We start from the raw sequence: 24,965 nt of genomic DNA, 5'->3' as shown, positions 1-24,965 counted from the left end.
AGTTGCCGATAAAGAAACAAAGTTTGAAGACTTTACTGCTATGGTGTACGATGACTTTGGTTTCTGTGAAAGAACCTCTGCATAAAGTTGAGCTATATGTTAGATAGATATAAAAAACCGGATGTTATATGCCACCGGTGATTGTTTCGAATGGTCGGCAGTTTCAAAACTTTCTCAAACAGCATAGGAGTGAACTCATCCGGCTATGCGTTGAGATCGAAGCTAAATCTGGTGAAACCTTGTTCGAGGAAGTTAAACCGAAAACCCCATAACCAACACCCAAGACCCCTGAAGTCGTTGTAGATGATTTCGTAAGCGTGGCAGAGGAAATGGGAGAGAAAGATGATGAGTACGAGAGTCGGAAGGAAGACGGTGAAGATAATGTAGGAAATGATCTAGATGAAGATGAAGCAGATGACGAGGACAACAGTAGATTTGATTACTGTGACGACAGCGATGGTGCAAGTTCAAGGGATGAAGACTATCTGCTGTACTCCAACTTCTCCCCGGATGAAGCAGAGGAATCATTGGACGACGGACCTGGGGGTGGGTCTTGTATAGAGGAAAATGTGTGTAACACAGAATCAAATAACCGTACCCGCAAGACTAACTCTGCAGCTGATGCAATTGAGAAGGAGGTTCGCAAAATAGAAAACGGAGGTGGTGATATTGCTGTGGGGGATAAGTTTGATAGCAAAGAAACGTTGGTGGCAAGGTTGAGGGTGCTGAGTGTATTAGATAAATATGATTACAATGTTCGATATTCAACGCCTGTTTTGTTAATCGTTGAGTGTTGGGTAAAAGGTTGTAAATGGAGAATACGGGCTTCAACCATGGGTGATTCGCCGGTGTTTCATATTCGCAGATATTGTCGTGAACATACTTGCTCTGTTACGGAACGATATGGCCGTAGCCGTAATGCTAAACCACCAATCCTAGGTCAATTATACAAGGATTATGTTGGTGGTGTGGAAAGTTCTGTTGTGCCAAATCTTGTTGGAGATGGGCTCAACCTACGATATGGTGTACAGATTGGCTACTGGAATACTTTAATATGTTTGTTTTATGGTTGGCTCTGTGAGTGTACTTGTTTATAGGGTGTACAAACAGATCGTAGCTTAAGTTTGTTGAGTTTGTCAGAAATTAGTTGATTCTATGGCCTGCACTGCACATATATATAATTCGATCTAGTTGATATTGTTTAGTGCTGATGTCTTTTACTGACTATTTTCATATAATAGCTTGGCTACTGGAAGGCACATCGTACACTTATAAAGGCGCAGGAGTATTATAGGGGTACACCTGAAAGTGGATACGCTGAATTACTGGCATATTTATACAGGCTGAGGTCCTCTAATCCGGGGATCCTTACTAGACTGGTCGTTGATGCAGAAGACAGATTCAAGTATGTTTTCATTGCGATTGCTGGATGCATTAAGGGTTTCAGGTATATGCGGAAAGTTGTAGTTGTAGATGGAACCTTTTTGAAAGGTGAATTCAAAGGGACTCTTCTGATAGCGACAACACAAGATGGGAATTTTAATATTTTCCCTCTGGCGTATGCGGTTGTTGATACAGAGAACGACGTGTCGTGGGAATGGTTCTTTACTCAATTAAGTAGTGTAATTCCTGATGATGAAGAGCTTGCACTGATATCTGAGCGGCATAAATCTATTGGTAAAGCTATCGCTAAAGTGTACCCCCTGGCAAGTCGAGGAATCTGCACTTATCATCTTCACAAGAATATTATCCTGAGATTTAGTGGGAGCGAAACATTCTGGCTGGTAAAAAAAGCAGCTGCAGCGTACCGTGTAGTTGATTTCGAAGAAATCTTCCAGCAAATTCAAGAAGCGAATCCGCAACTGCATGCTTACTTGGTTCGTGCAGATGTAACCAAGTGGAGCAGGGCGCACTTTCCTGGTGATAGGTACAACTTCACCACGAGCAACATTGCAGAATTGCTAAACAAAGTACTGAATCCTGCCAGAGCCTATCCCATTGTAGAGTTACTAGAAGCTGTTCGGAATATGTTGACACGTTGGTTTGCTACAAGGAGAAAACAAGCTGCCGCAATGCCAACTTTACTCACCAAAGGAGTGGAGAACCTCTTACAGGTGTGACATTCATTAACATATCCATCGATATATATGTTAACGAAAGGCATGAAAAATGTTAGTGGATATGTTGTGTTATTTTGGTTATATGAACTTACGCTTTGATTTACTCATAGGCACGTATTGAACAGTCAAGGCGTCTAAAGGTTCAAGAAATTGATGAAGATCGATTTGAAGTAAGTGGTGGTAACTCAACACATGTTGTCAATCTGAGGTATAAGAGGTGTTCATGTAGGCGTTTTGATCTAGAGAGGATGCCATGCGTACATGCTATCGCAGCCGCATATACTGCCAACATATCAGTTATAAACCAGCACCATCCATACTTCCGCAGAGACAGCCTCTGCAGTGGGTATGCGGAGGCGATAATGCCGATAGATACATCCTGCATCGTTCCTACTGATATTACACCGTCCAGATGTAAACCGCCTTTTGTTAGGAATCCTCCAGGAAGGCCAAAGATGACGAGGAGGAAGTCTTTTGTCGAGGTTGCGTTGGAGACGAAGCGGCCCCGCAAACAGCATGCTTGTTCTCAGTGTCAACAGGTTGGCTACAACCGTACAACATGTCCAGCTAATACGTAGTGCATGGGCGACAATAGACGTGTTATCTTTTCTTGGCGTGAGGATAATACTCATTTTTCCTAAGTGCCAACATAGCTTTTTGTAACATGTTTATGATGGCCCTTTTTAATTTCTAAGCCCACATTTTTGTTTAACTATAATTGTTGGAGAAATTGTTCCCGGCTGCCCTAGATGGGTCTATTACTCGTGTGGGCTTTTTAGAAATCTCAAGCAAACGGTTTTCTGTTTGAATAAGAAGCTTTTTAAAGCGAAATATATCTGTTTGTGGGTTTTATATGGTCCATTAGAGAGGACATAATGCGATGTTTGGATAGTGTTGACATGTTCACTTATCGTAGATAACTATTGTTATGTACGTACATATATTGCGGAGTACTAAATTTTATATTTTGTTGACAAAACATAACCATATATTATCCATAATCAGCGTAACATTGGGTTCACTCAAAAGTACAAACAAACCGGGGAAAAAAAAGTTAATAAATTGCATAGATCTGTGCCGGTTCTTTAAATAAATAGGCTAAACTCCCTGAGTTCTCCCTTTCGCCCATCTAGTTCCTTTATTCTCAAGGTACTGCATTCTCCCCTACGTGCTCCATTATATGTTCTATATAGTAACGTCCAGCATTTTCAGATCTGCGGTAAATATAGAAAGTGTTTAACGTATTTGACAGTAGCAACAAATACAATTAGATATTTTAGTAGGAAAACAAAGAGCTTACATCTCCTTGTGATGTTCCATTCCCTCGAAATCTGGTTTTATATAGAACAGCGAAGAGGCGGTTGTGTTGACAAGGCAAGGAGCACCTTCAGAACATTTACAAAATTAGTTGTATATGGTTTCACAAGGCTGGTTTCCTTATCTGATCTATCAAATCGAACATACCTTCGTAAATTCCAACCTTCCAGAACCGCAAAATACAAAAGACGGGTTCGGATGTAAAAGTAAGATGACACCCGAGTTTGCGTTTAACTGCATCTGCAGCACATGGAGATGATTGCCCTAACGTTGTGGCACAAAAACGGAGAAGAAATGATAAAACAAAGGACCGTAATTTTGGACTCCGTTCTCTTTTACGAGTTGACAAGAAGGTTCCAAGCATTCAACAGGAGCACGGCGAAACGGAATTTCAGATGGGACAAAGTACTCATTGACATCGTCAATGGGGAAAGGATGCACCACGAACCAAGGTTGAAGTGGGTTACAGATGTCGACGTTATATATGCTCCAATGAACTGGAAATCTAAGCATTGGGTAGGAGTGGGCATAAATCTTATAAAGAGACATGTTTCCATTTACGATCCTTTGATGACCTCCTCCAGAGAAACTCTTGCAATGTCCCGGATCAAGCCGGTGTGTGAGATGATACCGTACTTACTTCAGAGGGTTATCGATGTCAATTACCCTCTCGATCCATTTACCGCTGAAAGGGTTAGCCAAGTAGGACAAAACTTGAGGACGGGAGATTGTGGACCTTTTACTATGAAGTTTTTAGAACTGTTGAGCATGGGCAAACCGATGACTGCTTGCTTGAAGATCACCGACAACAATATTGACAATTTCCGAAAGAAGTTCGCGATGGACGTCTAGGAAGCTGCTATTGGTCCGATAAATTAAGTAGCGAATAAACATTCTTCCTGGTTGTACTTATTACTTTCACACAGGTGGTCCATATGATCCGTAACAGTCTGTTAGGATGATTATGGTTCGCTGAATTTGAATACAATTTAATCACATCACGCTCATCATATCATAGGATTGCCAGTAGGGACAAGTTAGTGTGCTCAAAATGGATAGAAACTAAGCACCAACCATGGACCTAAAAATCAAGTCTATAACGTTAGAAAATCGATTGTACGTACACTGATAAATATACGTATGTGTGTACACAGACCATAAATATACGTACGTGTGTAGACAGACCATAATAAGGCCGTTACTTAGTTGATGGTACGTACACATATGAATATACGTATGTGTGTACATAGACCATAATAAGGCCGTTACTTAGTTGATGGTACGATCACATATGAATATACGTACGTGTGTACACAGACCATACTAAGGCCGTTACTTAGTTGATGGTACGTACACATATGAATATACGTACGTGTGTACAGAGACCATAATAAGGCCGTTACTTAGCTGATGGTACGTACACATCTGATAAAGGCCTAACATATACTAATAATGGTTAGAAAGACGTCATAATGATACATATCTAGACCCTCCAATATACAAAAAACACTACACCTGAAGAGGGTTTACAATCAACCGATAGGAGCTATGTGAGTGACCAGACCTCGGAAAATCTAAGAACGACATCCTCAAATCCCACATGTTACCAAAAAAAATGACCAAACACGCATCTTCTATTAGCAACACGCGTAAAACCAATCTTCAATTTTGCAAAATCATACTGCTCCGGTAATGTACATGGAACCTCTTCAACTTTTTGATCCCGAGTTGAACTCAGCTTCCAGATAATCTACTGTCTCCGACGTAGCATCTAGTTGGAGAAAGCAGTCTCGGTCTGGGACCTCATCAAACACGTCTGCAGCAAGTTTCATCCTAATAGAAGGCATGGCCGCATCACATAGGCCTGTGTAATTTACTCCAAGAGCTATACACTCTAAGCACTTCAACGTGTACACACCACAGTCACCTTGTTGATAGTTCTGTGGGAGTGTTTTCACCCGGTAGTAACTAAATGCCGCCGCCCCGATATGCTCATCTTTGTACCTCCGGTTATATGCTTGTATCAAGCGTGGGATCATTTTTGCGAACGGTTTGCACTTCTTTTGTAGACTCTCGTCGGTTCTACCGCTGTTTATGCTATCGTAAACTCTTAGCCTCCGCTGGACTAAGTCAGCTTCGATGGCTACCCAATGGTTGTTATCGAGGTTGTATGGGAAGAGCAGGGTGTCTACATCGTCAACCCACACCTTGTTTGTCATTCCGTCTTTTGGCAGCCTTCCCACGTACGTCTCAAAATAACCTTCTCCAAAAACCCATTGATTAGAGGCTTCCATTTTAGGGAATTCGAATGCCCACATACTAACAAACAAAGGATCGAGAAAAGCAATACGATCTGTTTTATATGGGGATGGCGTTTGCGTCCCCCTAATACGGAACATATGCATACATGTAACCATGTGCTGCAACACGAGTGACATCTATCAGGCATTAGTATACCATAGTTAACTGCGTCAAATGTTATGCTACGAAGCTTACCGCATCCCATAACCAGCCGAATGTTGTAGTTGGCCACAATTGTTTAGGGGTCAGGAGGCGAAAATAAAATTTGGCATTTCCAGTGCAAGGTACTTTAGCCCTGAATACCAAAATTAACAAATCAGTTATAGATCGTAGTCCTCAAATCCGAATATAGACACTAATTATATACAACTCTAAATGAAGACTTACAAATCATCTGTTAGGAAGGACATCAGCTTTGCAATTTTCTCAGGACTTGCCTCACTAAAAGGATCGTACACTGCGGGAGATAGGACTACAATGTGGCTTTCACGTCGGGTCATTAATGCAGCTCGCATTGATTCGTCATTAGGGTTTAACCCTATGTTGGTGCCCACTGGATCTACTAATAGAAGATCAAGCTCTATTGATGGAGGAAACACCTTTTGTAACAAATATGCAAAATACCTGGCTTTCTCCTTATCTTTCACTGTATGAGACGATGCAGGACTGCTGGTCCCCTTTGTTAAATCCACAACAGATTTGCACTTTCGATCCGACGAGCCAGGGTTACCACCACTTACCGGATGGATAACATTAATAGGAACGGGTTGAGCACCTGCTCCATCAACTTTGTCATTATACTTTGCTCTTTTATCGCCTTCCTCTGTCTCCCAACTCTGTACTCTTTTGACACGCTGTACACTGTCTACCTTCTGCTTTGGAATTTGCTCTACACTGTCCTCTTGTTCGATTTTAATACTCCCAGACCACATGACCTTATCCTTAATGGCTAACGGATTCCTAACACAACTAGCAACTTTATAACCATCCTTGTCCGAATGCTTTATCTGATATAGCCATGACTTGAAACAAAAGACATGTATTTGACGTTATATACAAGACATTTGAAATATAATATGACGCTGTTAAACTAGAGACAAAGTATACAAATTGCTAAATTGTGTGTACGAAAAAAATCATATATCAAAATAATTACAAAATTATACAACTTCACAAAACTGAAATTGATATTGTTTCCTCGAATAGATAAATACAAAGACTTCATACTGAACAATAGATATATAATAACAATTTTATCAATACGGTACGCATATCATACCTCCTCTATTTTTTGTTCGTCATTTCTTAATGTAAGAGGTCCTTGCGTATGCGCTCCTCCATCCGTTGTGTTGATAACAACTTTCTTCAATAGTTGAACGTCACTCTCAAAGTTACCGATCCTACTCTCCATACCTTGAAGTTTGAACACAACTTCCGCTATTGCTCTAGAAAACGATATCTGAATATTATCCATTTTCGCCCCTAGTGTTTCAACCATAGTAAATAACCTTCCACTACCATCTTCACCCTACACACCTGAATGCTTATCTCCAGACGCCTTCTCTGCTGAACATTTGTCCCCAACACTTTCTTTCTGCTCCTTCGCATTATTGGGGACATTACAGATGCTGGTTGGGGCTGTTTCAAGGAAATCATCGTCACTTACCCCTGCAACATGTTGCCTCCTCTCCCTCTTCTTCGTATGTTCCCCCTTCCTTTTTTTTACACAATCCCATTCTCTTTCATCCACTTCACCATTGATCACGTCTAACAGCAGATTATCCAGTTTCTTCTTCAAACCTTCTCCTACACCATACACACAATACTGTCCTGGCCAATTTGGATATATGAACTCCAAAAGTTTAGGTACTAAATGCTTCACTTGAAGCTGCATTTCAGATACCATAACTTTTAATAATCTATCACAAAGAAAAAATGCAGACAAATAATGTATACGTAAATTGAAGGCATACCCCCCCATTACTAAGGAGTTTGCTCCCGGATATGAAGGCTTCGATATCCTTCCTTGGCCTCCCTCCTCTCCACCTTAACAGAGGCAAATCTACACCTTCTCTTACATTCCCGTAGCTAGCCCCCAGCACCTTCACGCTCTCAAATGCCCATATAAGCAATACATGGACACATCCATGGAGGGTATAAGCATTATTAGGTAACCCAAGGACTTTGATGGAATCAACTAAACTCTTGAATCCAACCCTACCCCATTGAAAACTCTCAAATGCTTCTTCATTCAACGCCCTTTTAGCGTATTCCAGAGGAATCCAACTGTTCCTTGATAAACCAAGCACTCCAACATGAACAAGATACAACCGAGCTATCCGCGTCTTCATTTCATCAGACCACCCACGTCAGCTTCTCAAACCCTCAACTAGCTCCTCCCAGTTGGGTCCATTAAAAGCTTTCACCTTTAAAGCCGCCCATAAAGGTGTATGATCGACTTCAAACTCTGTTTCATCAATCTTCTCACAATTCAAACCACTAATTTCTTCATATTCATATAGAGAGAACCTCAGCGGCTTTCCTCCAACCAAAAACCATACCTCCGAAGGAATGTTTATTGCCAATTGATTGGACAATTGATAATGGATGGTCTTCCCACAAAACAGGTAGTCAGATTCGGCTAGATCCAATAGAACTCCCAGCTGCGAATTCTTTCTTATTTTGTCATACACCTCATCACCAACAAAGCCTTTCAAACCACCAAGATTGGACAAACTACAATCGTGGTGCATGCTTCTCATCGGCAGTGGAAAATTACCAACCCCATACAACCTACTTGGATACCTCTTGCTTGACCCCATATCTACGACATAAGCTTTAGTTTAGTTATTAATTCAATATCACAAAATATTTGTTGCTTAGATTAGCAACGAAGCAACATGAAGTCACACAAATATCTTCCGAAAAACAGAGCTCAACAACATACAGAAAACTAACATACAATATACAAGGCCTACTATGTAATACTCGGGTATAAGAAAACAGTAAGCAATAGAGACTAAACCACGATATAGAAATTTACCTCTGACCAAATCGCTTTATTTCCCTCCTCCTCTATTTCAAACCACCTCGCCGTCAACTCGCCGTCAGTGGTCCTCCAGCCAAACGTCCTCCACACAGATTCTTTTCACGCCGCAAGCTATCTAAAAATAGCTGATCTCAACCCAACAATCGTAAGACAAACAACACAAAGATTCAAGGGATCGACTTAGGTTTATGATCTTTTTATTTTCCCCTTTTAAGATCTTCGTTTTAAAAGAGAATGACATAAATCGTAATAAAACACACAACTCAGATATAGAAGTAATTTGCAAACTTTTATGTGTTATTCTAGTAAGGCAGAAATCTCAACGTGTTAGTCTAGTAATAAACCTACTTTTTGTGCAATATTCTAGGTAATTTCCCTATTTTAAATTTAGAAATATTTTTCCAAATATATCTATATTAGTTTTCACGAGACAGTGGCTAATGGTAAGTCATTAATGCACAAGACACCATCACACCAGGGATCGAGTCCTGCTCCTTACGAATGTATGAATTTTGGTTAATGGGCCGGCCTGTTGTGTCCCACTTATTGACAAAAAAAAAAGATTGTGATCTTAAATATCCTAGCAATAAATTATAATTTAAGTCAAAAATCAAATTATACACTCCAAAGTTTATATTTTTCCATCTCTATAAAAACCATTATCGGACATATTGTAATTATCATTGTAGAAACCATTATCTTAGGGGCTGTAAATGCAAGTTATGTTTCTTCTTTTCATATTAATCAGAGTCTATTCACTCTTTTAAGATATTGAGGGTTTTTACTCACACATACAATGTGAGATGTCGGTGATAGGATATTTTTATAAACATTTTTGAAAAAAAAGAAATTTTTTATTTTTGCCAAAAGGTAAAAATGTCATTTACAAGCATCACCATCGAAAATGGAAAAACCCTACTACAATTTGATGTTCAGATCTATTAAATAAGTTTTTCAACATTTGTCAAAGTGCAAAAAGGTCAATACCATAATCATGTTCCCGAAATGGAGAACTCTAATTTGATTTTATGTTTTAAAAAACATTGGGATCCTAAAACATAAAAAGTGCCACTAGTTTTATATTTTAATTAAAGGATTTTTACAAGCACCCGCAGGAAGATTACTATACAAACAGACAAACCTACTACAAACATCACGGAACAAACAAATAAACATCACACAACAAACAAACATATATAAAACAACAAAAATGACTCTTTCTACTTTGGTGGAGGTGGGTGCGGGTGCGACATTCTTTGCGGCATCGCACGGAGGAACCAAAGCACTTGAGGTACGGTCAGAAGATGTGTCAGAGCTCCTTGACGGCGGCGTCGAACGGTTATGGAAGTCAGCATGCCCGCCACCAGAATACCTCCACCCACCTCCACAATCGCCGTGCGACTGTTGAAAAGCATTATAAACGTCGGCCACTGACATACACCCAAGTCCTGCTCAAAAATTTTGAGGACCTTGAGCTAGGAATAAAAATGGATGAGAGAAATGTTTTTTTTACCCAATTTCATTAAAAAAAAAAACTGAGTGGATCCTGTGCAACTGCACTTCCAGCACATATGTAGAGCCTAAGCTGCTTAGACTATTGAAACAACCGTTTCTATATTATAATCTTCAGTGGTCCCATACCCACTAACAACCTATCATCAACCAACAAAAGCGGATAACTAAGCAATACCATTAAACCATCAAAGAATCCAACAATGAATAAACAAATAAACCAACAAAGTTGATTATCAATTCCAATATCTTACAATGTTCTATCGACTCCACTCTAGCAACCTAATAACAGCTAGACCACAATCAATCAAGCCTCTAGAACATCCTCTTCCTCACCGCCTGGATTCCACGATCACACTTTTCCTTTACCTGCACCACAAACACAAATTGAGATGCATGAATATTGTCATAAACACTCAGTAAGGCACTCCTTCCATCTACTGGGCTATACACACAAGCAACTGAGATTCCAATGTTAAGCAAACAAAACAAACACAAGCAAACTCGTTCTGCTCTTGCAAAACTCGCCTTACACTCCGGTGACCACACAAATGGAACCTCCTTCCATGTAAGCTTGGTCATCGGCTGTGCCATACTCTTAAAACCCGAAACAAATCTCCTGTAGTAACCTACCAACCCCAGGAAACTCCTGATCTCAGTGGCACTCTGCGGCCTTGGCCACTCCCTGATGACCTGAATCTTTTCTGGATCCACTGAAACTCCCTCTAAAGAAAAAATATGACCCAAGAATCCCATCTCCTGCTGCCAGAAACTACACTTACTCAGCTTAGCAAACTACTTCTGCTCCCGCAGCATCTCGAGAACTGCTCTCAGATGCACTGTATGCTTTCCAGGACTCTTGGAATATATCAGGATATCGTCGATGAAAATGATGACATACACGTCCAGAAACTCCTGAAACATGTTGTTCATCAATCTCATAAATGCTGCTGGCGCGTTTGTCAAACCGAACGAACATCACCTCCAACTCTTAATGCCCATATCTCGTCCTGAAGGCAGTCTTCCTCATATCTGCCTCATGTATTGGGATCTAATGGTAACCTGATGCCAAGTCGATCTTGGAGAACCAAGTAGCACCCCTCAACTGATCTAATAACTCATCAATCCTCGGGAGAGGGTACTTGTTCTTCACAGTGACCTGGTTTAGACCTCGATAGTCGATATGCAAGCGGAAACTCCCATCCTTCTTCTTGACAAAAAAACACCGGTTCTCCCCACGGTGAACAACTAGGACGAATGAAACCCTTGCTCAAAAAATCATCCAGTTGCTTCTTCAGCTCTGCCATCTGTGCTTGAGCCCTCCTGTAAGGCGCCTTGGACAACAGCGTTGTCCCCGTTTCCAATTCAATTGTGAAGGTGGTGGTAACCATTATAACGACTGGAACACAACCTTAAACTCCTCCACAACCCGAATGACTCCAACCAAAGACTGCCCTACTGACTCTAGCATCAAAATTCTAACCACGTAGGCCCCACGTCCCTTCTCGATCATCTTTCCGGCCTGCACGGCCGAGATCACAAGACTCCCTGAAATCGATCTCACCCCCTCAAAAACCAACTTCCTTTCTGGACGCTCAAAGACCACTCTACCCCTGTAACAGTCTAGATGTTCCCTATGATGATGCAACCAATCTATTCCCAGAATGACATCATACAACTCCACATAACTGATAATCAAATCTGCCTGCCTCGACTCCCTGCGATCTGAATATCCACATCCCTCACTCGGCCAAGGACTCTCAGGAGCTTGCCTCCCTTAACCATGACAGCTCCCGCTCTCTCACCGGAATCTCCTCTTATACTGGCGTTCTCAGCACACTCCGGGGTAATGATGCAACGGGTTGCTCCAGAATCGAACAAGACGTGGGACGTAAACCCGCCCACCGACAAGGTCCCTACACAAACCTCATGTACTGAGAACCTAACATTCTATCATAGGCAAAACAAACATAAAATCTGAATTACTGTATTTACCAAGTCCGAGTCTCCTAAGTTATACATGTGATCGCTCCTCCACTGGTGCCACCGATCTCTATAGTCAAATAGAAACGCGGCGTCGGCTCGATCCGTCCCACCGGCTGCACACCCAGCTGCACTCCTGGCTGCCCTCCAGCCTGCACCACTGCTACCTCCATCTGCTGCATCTTGGGACAACGAGGCTTGATGTGAACCGTCTGCCTGCAGTGGTAGCACACTCGAGTATCCGACCGCTGCACCGTCAATGCCCGTTACTCGACCCTCTACGGACAGTTGATCACCTTGTGGTCCGTGCTACCTCACCTTTAGCACCCGTATCACTCGGTCTCTAAGTAGCCTCCCACTTCCTTTTGGTTCCCTGCGTAGGCTTACCGCCCTTGCCGGAACCTCCAGGAGGCTGAGCCTTCCTAAGCTGAACTACTGGACTCACTGTCACTGCATGTGCCTGGATATCCTCCTCAATCACAGTTGTGATCTTAACCAGCTCGGCTCTCGAAGCATAGCTCTACCCTCTGCAGTGGACCGTCAAGTCATCTCGAAGGGCCCTCATAAACCTCCTGACCTTAGCCTCCTCGGAGTCCATCGCCCGGCCCCCATACATCATAAGCCGATTGAACTCCAAGTCCAACCCCCGCACCGACTGAGTATCCTGAGATAACTGTAGGAACTGCACCTCAACCTGGTCTAGTGCCTCACGAGGAAAGTACTTGCGGTTGAACTCCTCCACAAAGTCAGCCTAAGTCATCTCCCTCTGCACCCTCCTTGCAGCCACTGATCTCCACCATACGTGAGCATCACCAATCAGGTTGTGGACCCCTATGTCCACCCAAAAATCCTGAAGAGATCTGAGTGACTGGAATTTCTGTTCCACTCTTGTCCTCCACGCATCTGGAACAGTAGGGTCAATACCACCAGAAAACCGCTCCGTACCGATGTTACCCATCTCCCTCAGCATGGTCACATAAAAGGAATGAGTTCCTGCATCCGCAGCCACTGGCTGATACACCTCTGCCACCACATGTGGGACCACCTGAGCCTGTGCTGGTCCAACTCCGGGCAACCGCTCCAACAGCTGCTTTAGCAAGCCCGCCAGGTAAACACCTCCACCAGAGGCTCCACCTACTGGGACTCCTGCACATGGAACCCTAGCATCACCGGCCAACCCGGCACCGAAACCGCCCACATCGACTCTCCCGCCGCCTACGGTCCTATCGGCACCTCCACCGGCCACACTCATGGACCCCTCCTGGAAGCCTTGCAACTTGCCGACGCCCTTAGCTGTCACACTCTGATCCACGGTATCACTAACCACCGGGCCTATGCCCCTACCACGACCATGACCACGTCTGCATCCACAACCACGTCCGCATCCACGACCACCAACAACACCACCTCTAACCATCTGCACTACCATGAACATAAGGCTAAGCAAGCAATCTAAACAGTACACAAAACAAAAATCACTGTGGAATCACACTGTAGGCTCGAAGAAGATGTTCTAGGACTCCATGCCACAAACAATTGACTAACTCACATAATCAACTCTAGCATGAAATCCTAAACATCAATAGCAAAAGCTACATTGAACCCTAGACCTAGAACCGTAAGGGCTCTGATACCAAAATGAAACAACCATTCTTTTTTTTTATAATTAATATATATATATATAATTAATATATATATATATATATTAATTATAATCTTCATTGGTCACATACCCACTAACAACCTAGCATATACCAACAACAGCGGATAACCAAGCAATACCATTAAACCATCAAAGAATCCAACAATAAATAAACCAATAAACCAACAAAGTCAATAATCAATTCCAACATCCTACAATGTTCTATCGACTCCACTCTAGCAACCTAACAACAGCGAGACCACAATCAATCAAGCCTCTAGAACATCCTCTTCCTCACCGCTTGGATTCCACGATCACACTTTGCCTTTACCTGCACCACAAACACAAATTGAGATGCATGAGTATTGTCATAAACACTCAGTGATACAATCCTCCCATCTACTAGGCTATACACACAAACAACTGAGATTCTAATGTTAAGCAAACACAACAAACACAACAAACCAGAGAAACAAGTGTCGGACAAGTTGGTGTCGACCAACACTGATTGCTGGTGTCGACCGACACTGGCTGCTGGTGTCAACCGACACTACCTCTCAGTGTCGATCGACACACATCCTTAGTGTCGACCGAGACCCACCTAGTGTCGATCCACACCGACTCCACATACACGATCTTCTCGAAACCGAACATCGAATCTCCGCTTCCATCCATCTCCAATCCATCCAAAACTTGAACAAACGCCACAAGAATCTATAAGAACCAAGTAGCAACCCAAACAAGCAAGAAAACACCAGAAACAACATAAAACAAGCCAAAACAACGGAGATCCCAGGCTTAGATCAGCCATGGTGATGCACTCACCTCTTTTGCAAAAAGATCTGACCCAAAAACGATGAATCCCACACCTTAGGAAGCTTCTCCTTCGCCCCTTGCACTAGATCTATCCTCCACATAAACAGATCTCCCAAACAAGCCAAGAATCTCCCCAAAAAACCACCAAACTCTTGAGCGTTCTCTTTTCTCTCTTTTTCTCTCTGAAAACAGCAACCAACAATCCCAAAACCCACGACTTAGGTCGATTTTTCACTTAAATACGTGGTTTGGAGATTCCACTTAAACCAAATCGACCCAAATGATAATTTAATTCAACTTGGTAAAACCGGAATTGCTGGTGTCGATCGACACTCCCCCTGGTGTTGATCGACATCCACCCCCAAAACACACTGTTTGGTTCACGGATGTGACAACCATGTACAATAGTTATAACATTAAACACCTTATACCTCAGTTTTTAGCACTCTACATTATCTTCTCTTTCTTTCACCTAATCATTCAATACTCAGTTCAATTTTAACATCTCCTTTTATTTAATCAAATTCAAAACCTTACCTAACTACTGTCACTTTTATATTCTTATATTTTATATAATTTGATAACTACACATTTATAATCATAATTGTAATTAAATTAAATAAAACTTAATAGAAGTTACATTAATTTTTTTAAAAAATTGGACTTGGTTTTTGTTTTATTTTATATTTCTATCTAATTTATTTATATAACAAAACTAAATTTATTATTATTATTTAAAAAATTACACAAACTTCAAATGCAAAAAAAAAATAGAAGCAAACAAGACAACTAATAAAACATACATAACTTAATTAGTATGATAATCTCAACTTAAATCACACACAGAAATTTAAAAACCTCTTTAATCACAGAACATTCTGAATTTTGCTCGTATGTTTTTGACAAGATATGCTTGCAATTCATGATGAATATTTCAATCATGTAATTCACATCTAGCATGCAAATGTATCGCTTCGACCACCACTTTTCAGTGGGCTCCATGTCCACTTCAAATCAATAAGCTCACCTTTCTTAATGGGCCTCACGTTTTCTCACTGGTCCGTGAGCCCATTCATATCCGATGGTCGGTTTGCTACATCCAGGAGGCTTTAAGGACTTATTTACCATCCCTACATATCACCTCATGATCTTTCCATGTGTTGTTTCCTCACTCGCGCAGTTCTAATAATCACTTTCCGGAAGGTCACCCATCCTGAAACTACCATAGCACAAGCACACTTAACTCTAGAGTTCTTACAGTACTCTTGACCGAAAATATAAGTGCACTTTGGTGACATAGGTGGTCAATTCAATTCTTTTAGATCTCTCTGCATGTCCTTGAAATTAGGGTGTCACAGAGTAACACCTCGGTAAGGAATGGTTATAGTGTACTAGAACCACTTGCCTCAGATTCATTATAATCGGTCTAATATTGCGCATATGTATCTCGCTCATACTCAAAAATCATATTATGCAAAATGATAAGATGAGAAAAAAATATCCATAATCTCATTATCCAATAAAAATATTATACATGTCGCCCTTTCTGTAACACCCGCAAACCTTTTCCTGGTATTTTGGTGAGGGCGTCGATCGACACCTCCTTGTGGGGCATCGATCGACACCAGTTGTAGCCGGTTTGGTCAGTTCGATCTTAATTTTCCGGTTTGCGTGGTTGGTTTAGGGAATCCCTAAATCGAGTGTAAAAGAGGGGAAACGACTCAAGGTCGTGTTTTTGGTCTGTAGTCGCCGTTCTTGAGAGAAAAACAAAAGAGAGAGTGTTCTTGAGCTTTTGAGAGAGATTGGTGAGATTTCTTGCTGTTCTTGGGAGATCTAAGGCTGGGAAGGAGCCAGAAGCTTGCTAGGAGTGAGGATTTCGTCTCCTTTGGTCTAAATCTTCCTGGAAAGAGGTGAGTGCTTGACCATGGTTGATCTAAGCATGAGATCTCTTGTATTTGGGTGATTTGTTTGTTGTTATTGTTGTTTGCTTGTTTGGGTGTGTTGTTCTTGAGTTCCTGCAGATTTGCCTATCATCTGGGCGAGTTTGGGGACGAAATTGGAGTGATTAGACTCGGAATTCGTGTTTTCGCGTCGTGCAGTTCATGGTTGCAGAAGGAGCATCGATCGGCACCTTGTGGCATCGATCGACACCTTCTAGTGAGGCATCGATCGGCGCCATATCGAGGTATCGATCGGCACCAGGTCAAGGAGCATCGATCGGCACCGATGTAGCATCGGTCGACACTAGCTTATATCTGTGACTCATTTTCCTGGTTTGTTGTATTGTTGTGTGTTTGCTTGTTGCTTGAATATGAGGGTCTCAAATGCTTGTGTGTATAACCTAGTAGATGGGAGGACGGCCTCACTAAGTATTTGTGATAATACTTACGCATCTCAATTGTTGTTTGTGGTGTGCAGGTAAAGGCAAAGTGTGATCGTGGAATCAAAGGCAATGAAGAGGAGGATGTTCTAGGGACTCGATTGGATGTTGTCTGGCATTGCTAGGTTGCTAGAGTTGAGTCAGTAGAAACATTGCTAGGTTGCTGGTTCCTTGTTTCTTGTTGTTTGGTATTTGGTTATTGTTATGCTATGATATTGGATTGATGTTGGATTATTATTGATTATTACTGGATATTGGTTGTTATTTGTGACAACCCGTCCCGCGAAACCCACTAGCCCACCGCTAGCTGCCCCAACGGACCGTCTGTGGACCCTGCTAGCCCACCGCTAGCCGTCCAACAGGCTCCAAGCTGGCCCTGCAGGGCATCGATCCTAACCCCTCACTGGGCAAATGGAACTATTCATCCAAATCCACAGTAGGTTATTGGTGCACCAGGCGTTCCTCGAACCCTGGTCCCCACCCTTTAACAACCTTCCCACAGGACAAGTTGTCACCAATTGATCTGCCCAGTGAGGGGTTAGGATCGATGCCCTGCAGGGCCAGCTTGGAGTCTGTTGGGCCGGCTAGCAGTGGGCTAGCAGGGTCCACAGACAGTCCGTTGGGGCGGCTAGCAGTGAGGCTAGTGGGGTCCACGGGACGGGTTGTTACATTATTATTCCGCTGTTGATTGTGAATGTGGTTAGGTGGCTAGTGGGTATAGGACCACTAGTTGTAGTTTATTTATTTATATATTATTTATTATTTATTAAAAAAAAAAAAAGGTCGGTCGTTTCATTTTGGTATCAGAGCCCTTACGGTTCTAGGTTTGGGTTTACTAGGCTTTGTGCTGTAGATGTTTGGGATTTGCATGCTTGATTGATTATGCGAGTTAGTTAATTGTGTGTGGCATGGAGTCCTAGAACATCCTCTTCGAGCGTACTTGTGATTCCACGGTGAGTTTTTATTTTCTGTGTTAATTAGTGATTGTTTGCTTAGCCTTCTGTTCATGGTAGTGCAGATGGTTAGAGGTGAGGCTGTAGCTGGTCAAGGTCGCGAACGTGGTCGTGGTAGGGGCAGAGCCTCAGTGGTTAGTGAGACCGAGGACCAGAGTGTGACAGCTGAGGGTGTTGGCGAGTCGCAGGATGTTCTGGGGGATTCCGTGAGTGTGGCAGGAGGGGGCGGTGTTGATGCTCCAGTGGCCCGTGATGTTAGGGTCCCGGGTGTGGGGGTCCCAGCGGGTGGAGTCCCTGATTTTGACGTTGCGGCTTTGCTAGCACAGGTGTTAGAGCGGTTACCACCAGTGGTACCGGCTACGGCTCAGGTAGTGCCACCAGTGGTGGCGGAGGAGCGGCAGCCAATGGCTGCGGATGTGGGGGTCCATGCTCGTTATCTCAGCATGTTGACAGAGATGGGTCGGTTGCGTACTGAGCAGTTTTCAGGAGGTGTAGATCCTACTGCGCGGATGCGTGGAGGACGAGGGTGGAACGTAACTTCCATACTCTGAGATGTCATGAGGAGTTCTGGGTGGACATAGGGGTCTACGTTTTGAGTGGTGATGCTAAGTTGTGGTGGAGATCTGTGGCTGCTAGGAGGGTGCAGCGCGAGATGACTTGGGCTGACTTCGTTTTGGAGTTCAACCGCAAGTATTTTCCTAGAGAGGCATTGGATCGTTTGGAGGTGCAGTTCCTTCAGTAATCTCAGGGGACACGGTCAGTGCGGGAGCTAGACTTGGAGTTCAATCGACTTCTGTGTTATGGGGGTCGGGCTATGGAGCCTGAGGAGGCTCAGGTCAGAAGGTTTATGAGGGCTCTACGTGATGATTTGAGAGTTCATTGTAGAGGGAGGTATTATGCTACGCGTGCAAAGCTGGTTGAGACTGCAGCAGAGATTGAGGAGGATATTCGGGCATAGTCAGTGGCGGTAGCTCCAGCAGTTCAGCCTAGTAAGGCTCAGCAGCAGGGTGGTTCGAGCAGGGGCGATAGGCCTGCACAGGGAACCAAGAGGAAGTGGGAGGCTATGCAGAGGCCGAGTGGTGCGAGTTGCTTCGGTTGTGGGAGCAAGGATCACAAGGTTGCTAGTTGTCCCAAGAGGAGTGCTCCGTCGGTAGCGGCCCGTGTATGCTATCATTGTAGGGAGAAAGGGCACATCAGGCCTTTTTGTCCCAAGTTGCAGCCGGCAGCAGTGGCAGCGTTGCAGCAGGTGCAGCCTGGAGGTCAACAGGTGGCACGGATTGAGCAGGGGCCTCGGGTTTACACGACAGTGGAGACTGGTGGAACCAGTGCCGGGGCGATCACAGGTATAATTTCTGGTACTTAATCTTTGTGAATTTTAGTAGGGTCAGATTTTATGTTTTCTGTGATAAAGTGTTAGGTTCTCAACACATGAGGTTTGTGTAGGGACCTTGTTGGTGGGCGGGTTTAAGTCCCATGTTATGTTTGATTATGGAGCTTCGCATAGCTTCATTACTCTAGAGTGTGCAGAGTGTGCGGGGATCAGCGGGGATCCTGGAGAGCGTGCAGGAGTTGTCAGGGTTGCGGGAGGTAAGTTCCTGAGAGTGATTGGACGGGCTAGAGGAATTGATATTCAGATCGCAGGAGAGTCATGGCCAGCAGATTTGCTTATCAGTCCAGTGGAGCTGTTTGACGTTATTCTCAGGATGGATTGGTTACATCGACATAGGGTGCACTTGGATTGCCATCGGAGTAGAGGGGAGTTTGAGCGTTCAGGAGGGAAGTTGGTATTCCAGGGTATTAGACCGACTTCGGGGAGTCTCGTGATCTCAGCCATTCAGGCTGGGAAGATGATCGAGAAGGGCCGTGAGGCTTATTTGGTTACTATATCTATGCTAGAGTCAGTGGGGAAGTCTACAGTTAGCGATATTCCGGTAGTGGAGGAGTTTGAGGATGTGTTTCAGTCTTTGCAGGGATTACCACCATCTCGGTTGGATCCTTTTACCATTGAACTGGAACCCGAGACGGCACCGTTATCCAAGGCTCTTTACAGAATGACTCCAGCGGAGATGGCAGAGCTGAAGAAGCAGCTAGAAGATCTGTTGAATAAGGGATTCATCCGTCCTAGTGTATCACCGTGGGGAGCGCCGGTGTTGTTTGTGAAAAAGAAGGATGGGAGTTTCAGGTTGTGTATCGATTATCGGGGTTTGAACCGGGTCACTGTGAAGAACAAGTATCCTCTTCCTAGGAACGATGAGTTGTTGGATCAGTTGAGGGGTGCTACTTGGTTCTCTAAGGTGGATCTGGCGTCGGGTTATCATCAGATACCGATAGATGAGGCAGATGTGAGGAAGATGGCTTTCAGGACGAGGTATGGGCACTATGAGTTTGTGGTGATGCCTTTCGGATTGACTAACGCACCAGCAGCGTTTATGAGATTGATGAATAGTGTGTTTCAGGAGTTTCTGGATGTATCTGTCATCATTTTCATCAACGATATCCTGATTTATTCTAAGAGTCCTGAGGAGCATGCAGTGCATTTGAGGGCAGTTATGGAGAAGCTGCGGGAGCAGAAGTTGTTTGCCAAGTTGAGCAAGTGTAGTTTTTGGCAGCGTGAGATGGGCTTTCTGGGTCACATTGTTTCTGCAGAGGGGGTTTCTGTAGATCCAGAGAAGATTCAGGCTATCAGAGATTGGCCTAGACCGCAGAATGCCACAGAGATCAGAAGTTTCCTTGGATTGGCAGGTTACTACAGGAGGTTTGTGCAGGGGTTTGCAAGCAGAGCACGTCCTATGACTAAGTTGACAGGGAAGGATGTTCCTTTTGTCTGGTCAGAAGAGTGTGAGGAAGGCTTTGCAAGCCTGAAGGAGATGTTGACTACTGCGCTAGTGTTGGCTTTGCCTGAGCAGGGAGAACCCTATGTGGTTTATACAGATGCATCTAGAGTTGGTTTGGGGTGTGTTCTGATGCAGCATGGGAAGGTGATTGCCTATGCTTTGCGGCAGTTGCGGGTGCATGAAGGCAACTATCCTACTCATGATTTAGAGATGGGTGATGTAGTTTTTGCCCTGAAGATTTGGAGATCTTATCTTTATGGTGCAAAGGTACAGGTGTTTACAGATCATAAGAGCCTAAAGTATATATTCACTCAGCCTGAGCTGAATTTGAGACAGAGGCGGTGGATGGAGCTTGTGGCGGATTATGATTTGGAGATAGCCTATCATCCTAGTAAGGCTAACACGGTTGCAGATGCTCTGAGTCGGAAGAGGGTAGCTTCGGCTCAGGAGCAGGAGATGGGGTCTCTGGTAGGGGAGATCAGTGCTTTGAGCTTGTGTGCTGTTTCACAGGAACCGTTGGGTTTGGAAGCAGTAGATAGAGCATATCTTCTGAGTAGGGTGCGGTTGGCTCAGGAGAAGGATTTGGGGCTGGTGAATGCCTCTAAGGATGTGGATTCAGAGTATCAGGTCTCAGATAATGGTACTATCTTGGTGCACGGTCGGGTTTGTGTGCCCAAGGATGAGGAGTTGAGACAGGAGATCCTAAGAGAGGCTTATGTGAGCAAGTTGTCCATTCATCCAGGAGCGACTAAGATGTACCGTGATCTCAAGAGGTACTATCATTGGGTCGGGATGAAGAAGAATTTAGCGGGTTGGGTTTGAAAGTGTGATGTGTGTCAGCTAGTGAAGGCTGAGCATCAGGTTCCTGGCGGGTTACTGAAGAGTTTACCCATTCATGAGTGGAAGTGGGATATGATCACCATGGATTTTGTGGTAGGATTGCCAGTGTCACGGACCTTTGATGCTATTTGGGTCATTGTGGACTGGTTGACTAAGTCAGCACATTTTCTGGCCATTAAGAAGACTGATGGAGCAGCGGTCTTGGCTAAGAAGTATGTGAGAGAGATAGTCAGATTGCATGGGGTGCCAGCGAGCATTGTGTCTGACAGAGATTCTAAGTTCACTTCGGTGTTCTGGAAGGCATTTCAGGCAGAGATGGGCACTAAGGTGCATATGAGTACAGCTTATCATCCCCAGACAGATGGACAGTCTGAGAGGACGATCCATACGCTGGAGGATTTGCTGAGGATGTGTGTGTTGGATTGGGGTGGCCATTGGGCAGATCACCTGAACCTGGTAGAGTTTGCTTACAACAACAGCTATCAGGCGAGTATTAAGATGGCTCCTTATGAGGCTTTGTATGGGAGACCATGTCGTACACCATTATGCTGGACTCAGGTGGGGGAGAGGAGCATGTTTGGTGCTAGTTTTGTTCAGGAGACCTCAGAGAAGATTCGGGTTCTCAAGCTGAACATGAAGGAGGCTCAGGATAGGCAGAGGAGTTATGCTGATAAGAGGAGGAGAGATCTTGAGTTTCAGGTAGGAGACAGAGTGTACCTCAAGATGGCTATGTTGCGGGGTCCGAACAGGTCATTGTCAGAGACTAAGTTGAGTCCGAGGTATATGGGTCCATTCAGAGTGATTGAGCAGATTGGACCAGTGGCATATAGATTGGAGTTACCTGAGGTTATGCGTGCATTCCATAAGGTTTTCCATTGTCTATGTTGCGGAAGTGTCTCTGTGAGGGTGAGCAGGTGTTGGCTAAGATTCCTGAGGATCTTCAGCCTAATATGACTGTGGAGGCGAGACCCTAATATGACTGTGGAGGTGAGACCAGTGAGGGTTCTCCAGAGGAGGATCAAGGAACTTCGGAAGAAGAAGATTCCTTTGATGAGAGTCTTGTGGGACTGTGATGGTGTTGAGGAGCAGACTTGGGAGCCTGAGGCAAAGATGAAGGCAAGCTTCAAGAAGTGGTATGAGAAGGAAGCCGCGACTTGAGCTTGTTTAGCCTGGTCCCATCTGTAATCCGTGGCTGGAGCGGGAATGGAGTATTCCAGCCCATCTCTCTTGTTACTCGCTCGCTTGGGGTGGTTGGTTGTGCGACTCAGTAACAAGATGAGGTGGTGTTTGGGGTACAAAGTTTCCGTGAGGCGGGGTTGTGAAGAGAAGTTTCCAAAAGTGAAAAGCTTCCAAAAATGGAAAGTGCTAAATATGGAAAGTTTTGCGGGAGTCAGAATTTGTCCATTTTAGCGGTGGGAAGCCTTGGAGGGGCTTTTGTGGCCTTTGTGGCGGACTTTCGAGTCAGTGTGCCTGTGTGTGGCGGTCTTTTTAGACATTGTGTGGCCTTTGTGGCAGGCTTTTAGCCAATTGTTGGCCTTTGTGGCGGGCTGTTTTAGCCAGAGTGTCTTTGTGACAGTCCTTTGGGACGGATGGTCTTTGTGACGGTCCTTCGGGATGGATGGTCTTTGTGACGGTCCTTCGGGACAGATGGTCTTTGTGACGTTCCTTCGGGACAGATGGTCTTTGTGATGGTCCTTCGGGATAGATGGTCTTTGTGACGGTCTTTCGGGACGAGTGGCCTTGGTGGCGATCCTCTTTAAGACATTTGTTTTGGCCTTGGTGGCGGTCCTCGTTAGGACATTTTGTTGGCCTTTGTGGCGTCCCTTGTGGCGTGTATATGATCCTTGTGTGGTCATGGGGTATCCCGGTGAGGGGATATGTGGCTGGTAGGACATTGGGATGTTTTACGCGAGCCACGGGAAGGAAACCTAGATAGGGATAGGACTCAGTCGTATTCAGAATCGTTTGCTCGTTACTCTTGGAGGGCTTAGGTTCTCCTAGTACTGCCATATTCAGAGACTTTGTGGCTTGGGAATATGGTTGGTATATCGACTTCGGATGACGATCCGGGGGCGCGCTGTAGGGTGGCAACCCGAGAGACGAGTTGGATTTTTCCTTATATATTATGGCATGCGGGTTTAGGCCCGATGAGGAGCCAACATTTGGCATGCAGACTTAGGTCTGATGAGGAGCCAATAAAAAACTCAAGGTTTATGCCTATGAGTAAAGGAAAGTCCAAAAGTCGAGAGCAAATGACGCCTGGAGCGTGAGACTATCACCTAGAGGTGACCTTCTGTAGATCAGTCGGAGGGGTGCAGGCCATGGAGATGGTTGCACGGGAGTCCTTGGCTGATGGTCGTTCGAGATTTGAAGACGAATCTAGATTGGTGGGGGAGAATTGTAACACCCGCAAACCTTTTCCTGGTATTTTGGTGAGGGCGTCGATCGACACCTCCTTGTGGGGCATCGATCGACACCAGTTGTAGCCGGTTTGGTCGGTTCGATTTTAATTGTCCGGTTTGCGTGGTTGGTTTAGGGAATCCCTAAATCGAGTGTAAAAGAGGGGAGGTCGTGTTTTTGGTCTGTAGTCGCCGTTTTTGAGAGAAAAACAAAAGAGAGAGTGTTCTTGAGCTTTTGAGAGAGATTGGTGAGATTTCTTGCTGTTCTTGGGAGATCTAAGGCTGGGAAGGAGCCAGAAGCTTGCTAGGAGTGAGGATTTCGTCTCCTTTGGTCTAAATCTTCTTGGAAAGAGGTGAGTGTTTGACCATGGTTGATCTAAGCATGAGATCTCTTGTATTTGGGTGATTTGTTTGTTGTTATTGTTGTTTGCTTGTTTGGGTGTGTTGTTCTTGAGTTCCTGCAGATTTGCGTATTATCTGGGCGAGTTTGGGGACGAAATTGGAGTGATTAGACTCGGAATTCGTGTTTTCGCGTCGTGCAGTTCATGGTTGCAGAAGGAGCATCGATCGCACCTTGTGGCATCGGTCGACACTTTCTAGTGAGGCATCGATCGGCGCCATATCGTGGCATCGATCGGCACCAGGTCAAGGAGCATCGATTGGCACCGATGTAGCATCGGTCGACACTAGCTTATATCCGTGACTCGTTTTCCTGGTTTGTTGTATTGTTGTGTGTTTGCTTGTTGCTTGAATATGAGGGTCTCAAATGCTTGTGTGTATAACCTAGTAGATGGGAGGACGGCCTCACTAAGTATTTGT

At 44.2% G+C, this 24,965-nt stretch overlaps 2 protein-coding genes across 2 annotated transcripts; one reads left to right on the top strand and one right to left on the bottom strand.

Moving 5' to 3' along the window:
• The first annotated feature begins 329 nt into the window (after positions 1-329).
• Positions 330-2,698, top strand: LOC109128036 (uncharacterized). Its single transcript, XM_087477284.1, has 3 exons — positions 330-1,025; positions 1,242-2,114; positions 2,231-2,698. Exons 1-3 carry the CDS (start codon positions 330-332, stop codon positions 2,696-2,698), a joined length of 2,037 nt encoding a protein of 678 aa, XP_087333410.1.
• Positions 2,699-5,146: 2,448 nt separating this feature from the next.
• Positions 5,147-8,089, bottom strand: LOC147933081 (uncharacterized). Its single transcript, XM_087477283.1, has 7 exons — positions 7,712-8,089; positions 7,465-7,626; positions 7,275-7,376; positions 7,018-7,197; positions 6,126-6,745; positions 5,934-6,033; positions 5,147-5,857 (listed from the first exon to the last, which is right to left on the bottom strand). Exons 1-7 carry the CDS (start codon positions 8,087-8,089, stop codon positions 5,147-5,149), a joined length of 2,253 nt encoding a protein of 750 aa, XP_087333409.1.
• Between the last annotated feature and the right edge of the window lie 16,876 nt (positions 8,090-24,965).

The sequence above is a fragment of the Camelina sativa genome, chromosome 12 (genome assembly GCF_030686135.1).
Source record: "Camelina sativa cultivar CO46 ecotype springtype chromosome 12, ASM3068613v1".
Classification (NCBI taxonomy): Eukaryota; Viridiplantae; Streptophyta; class Magnoliopsida; order Brassicales; family Brassicaceae; genus Camelina; species Camelina sativa.
This window is presented reverse-complemented; position numbering and strand designations above follow the sequence as displayed.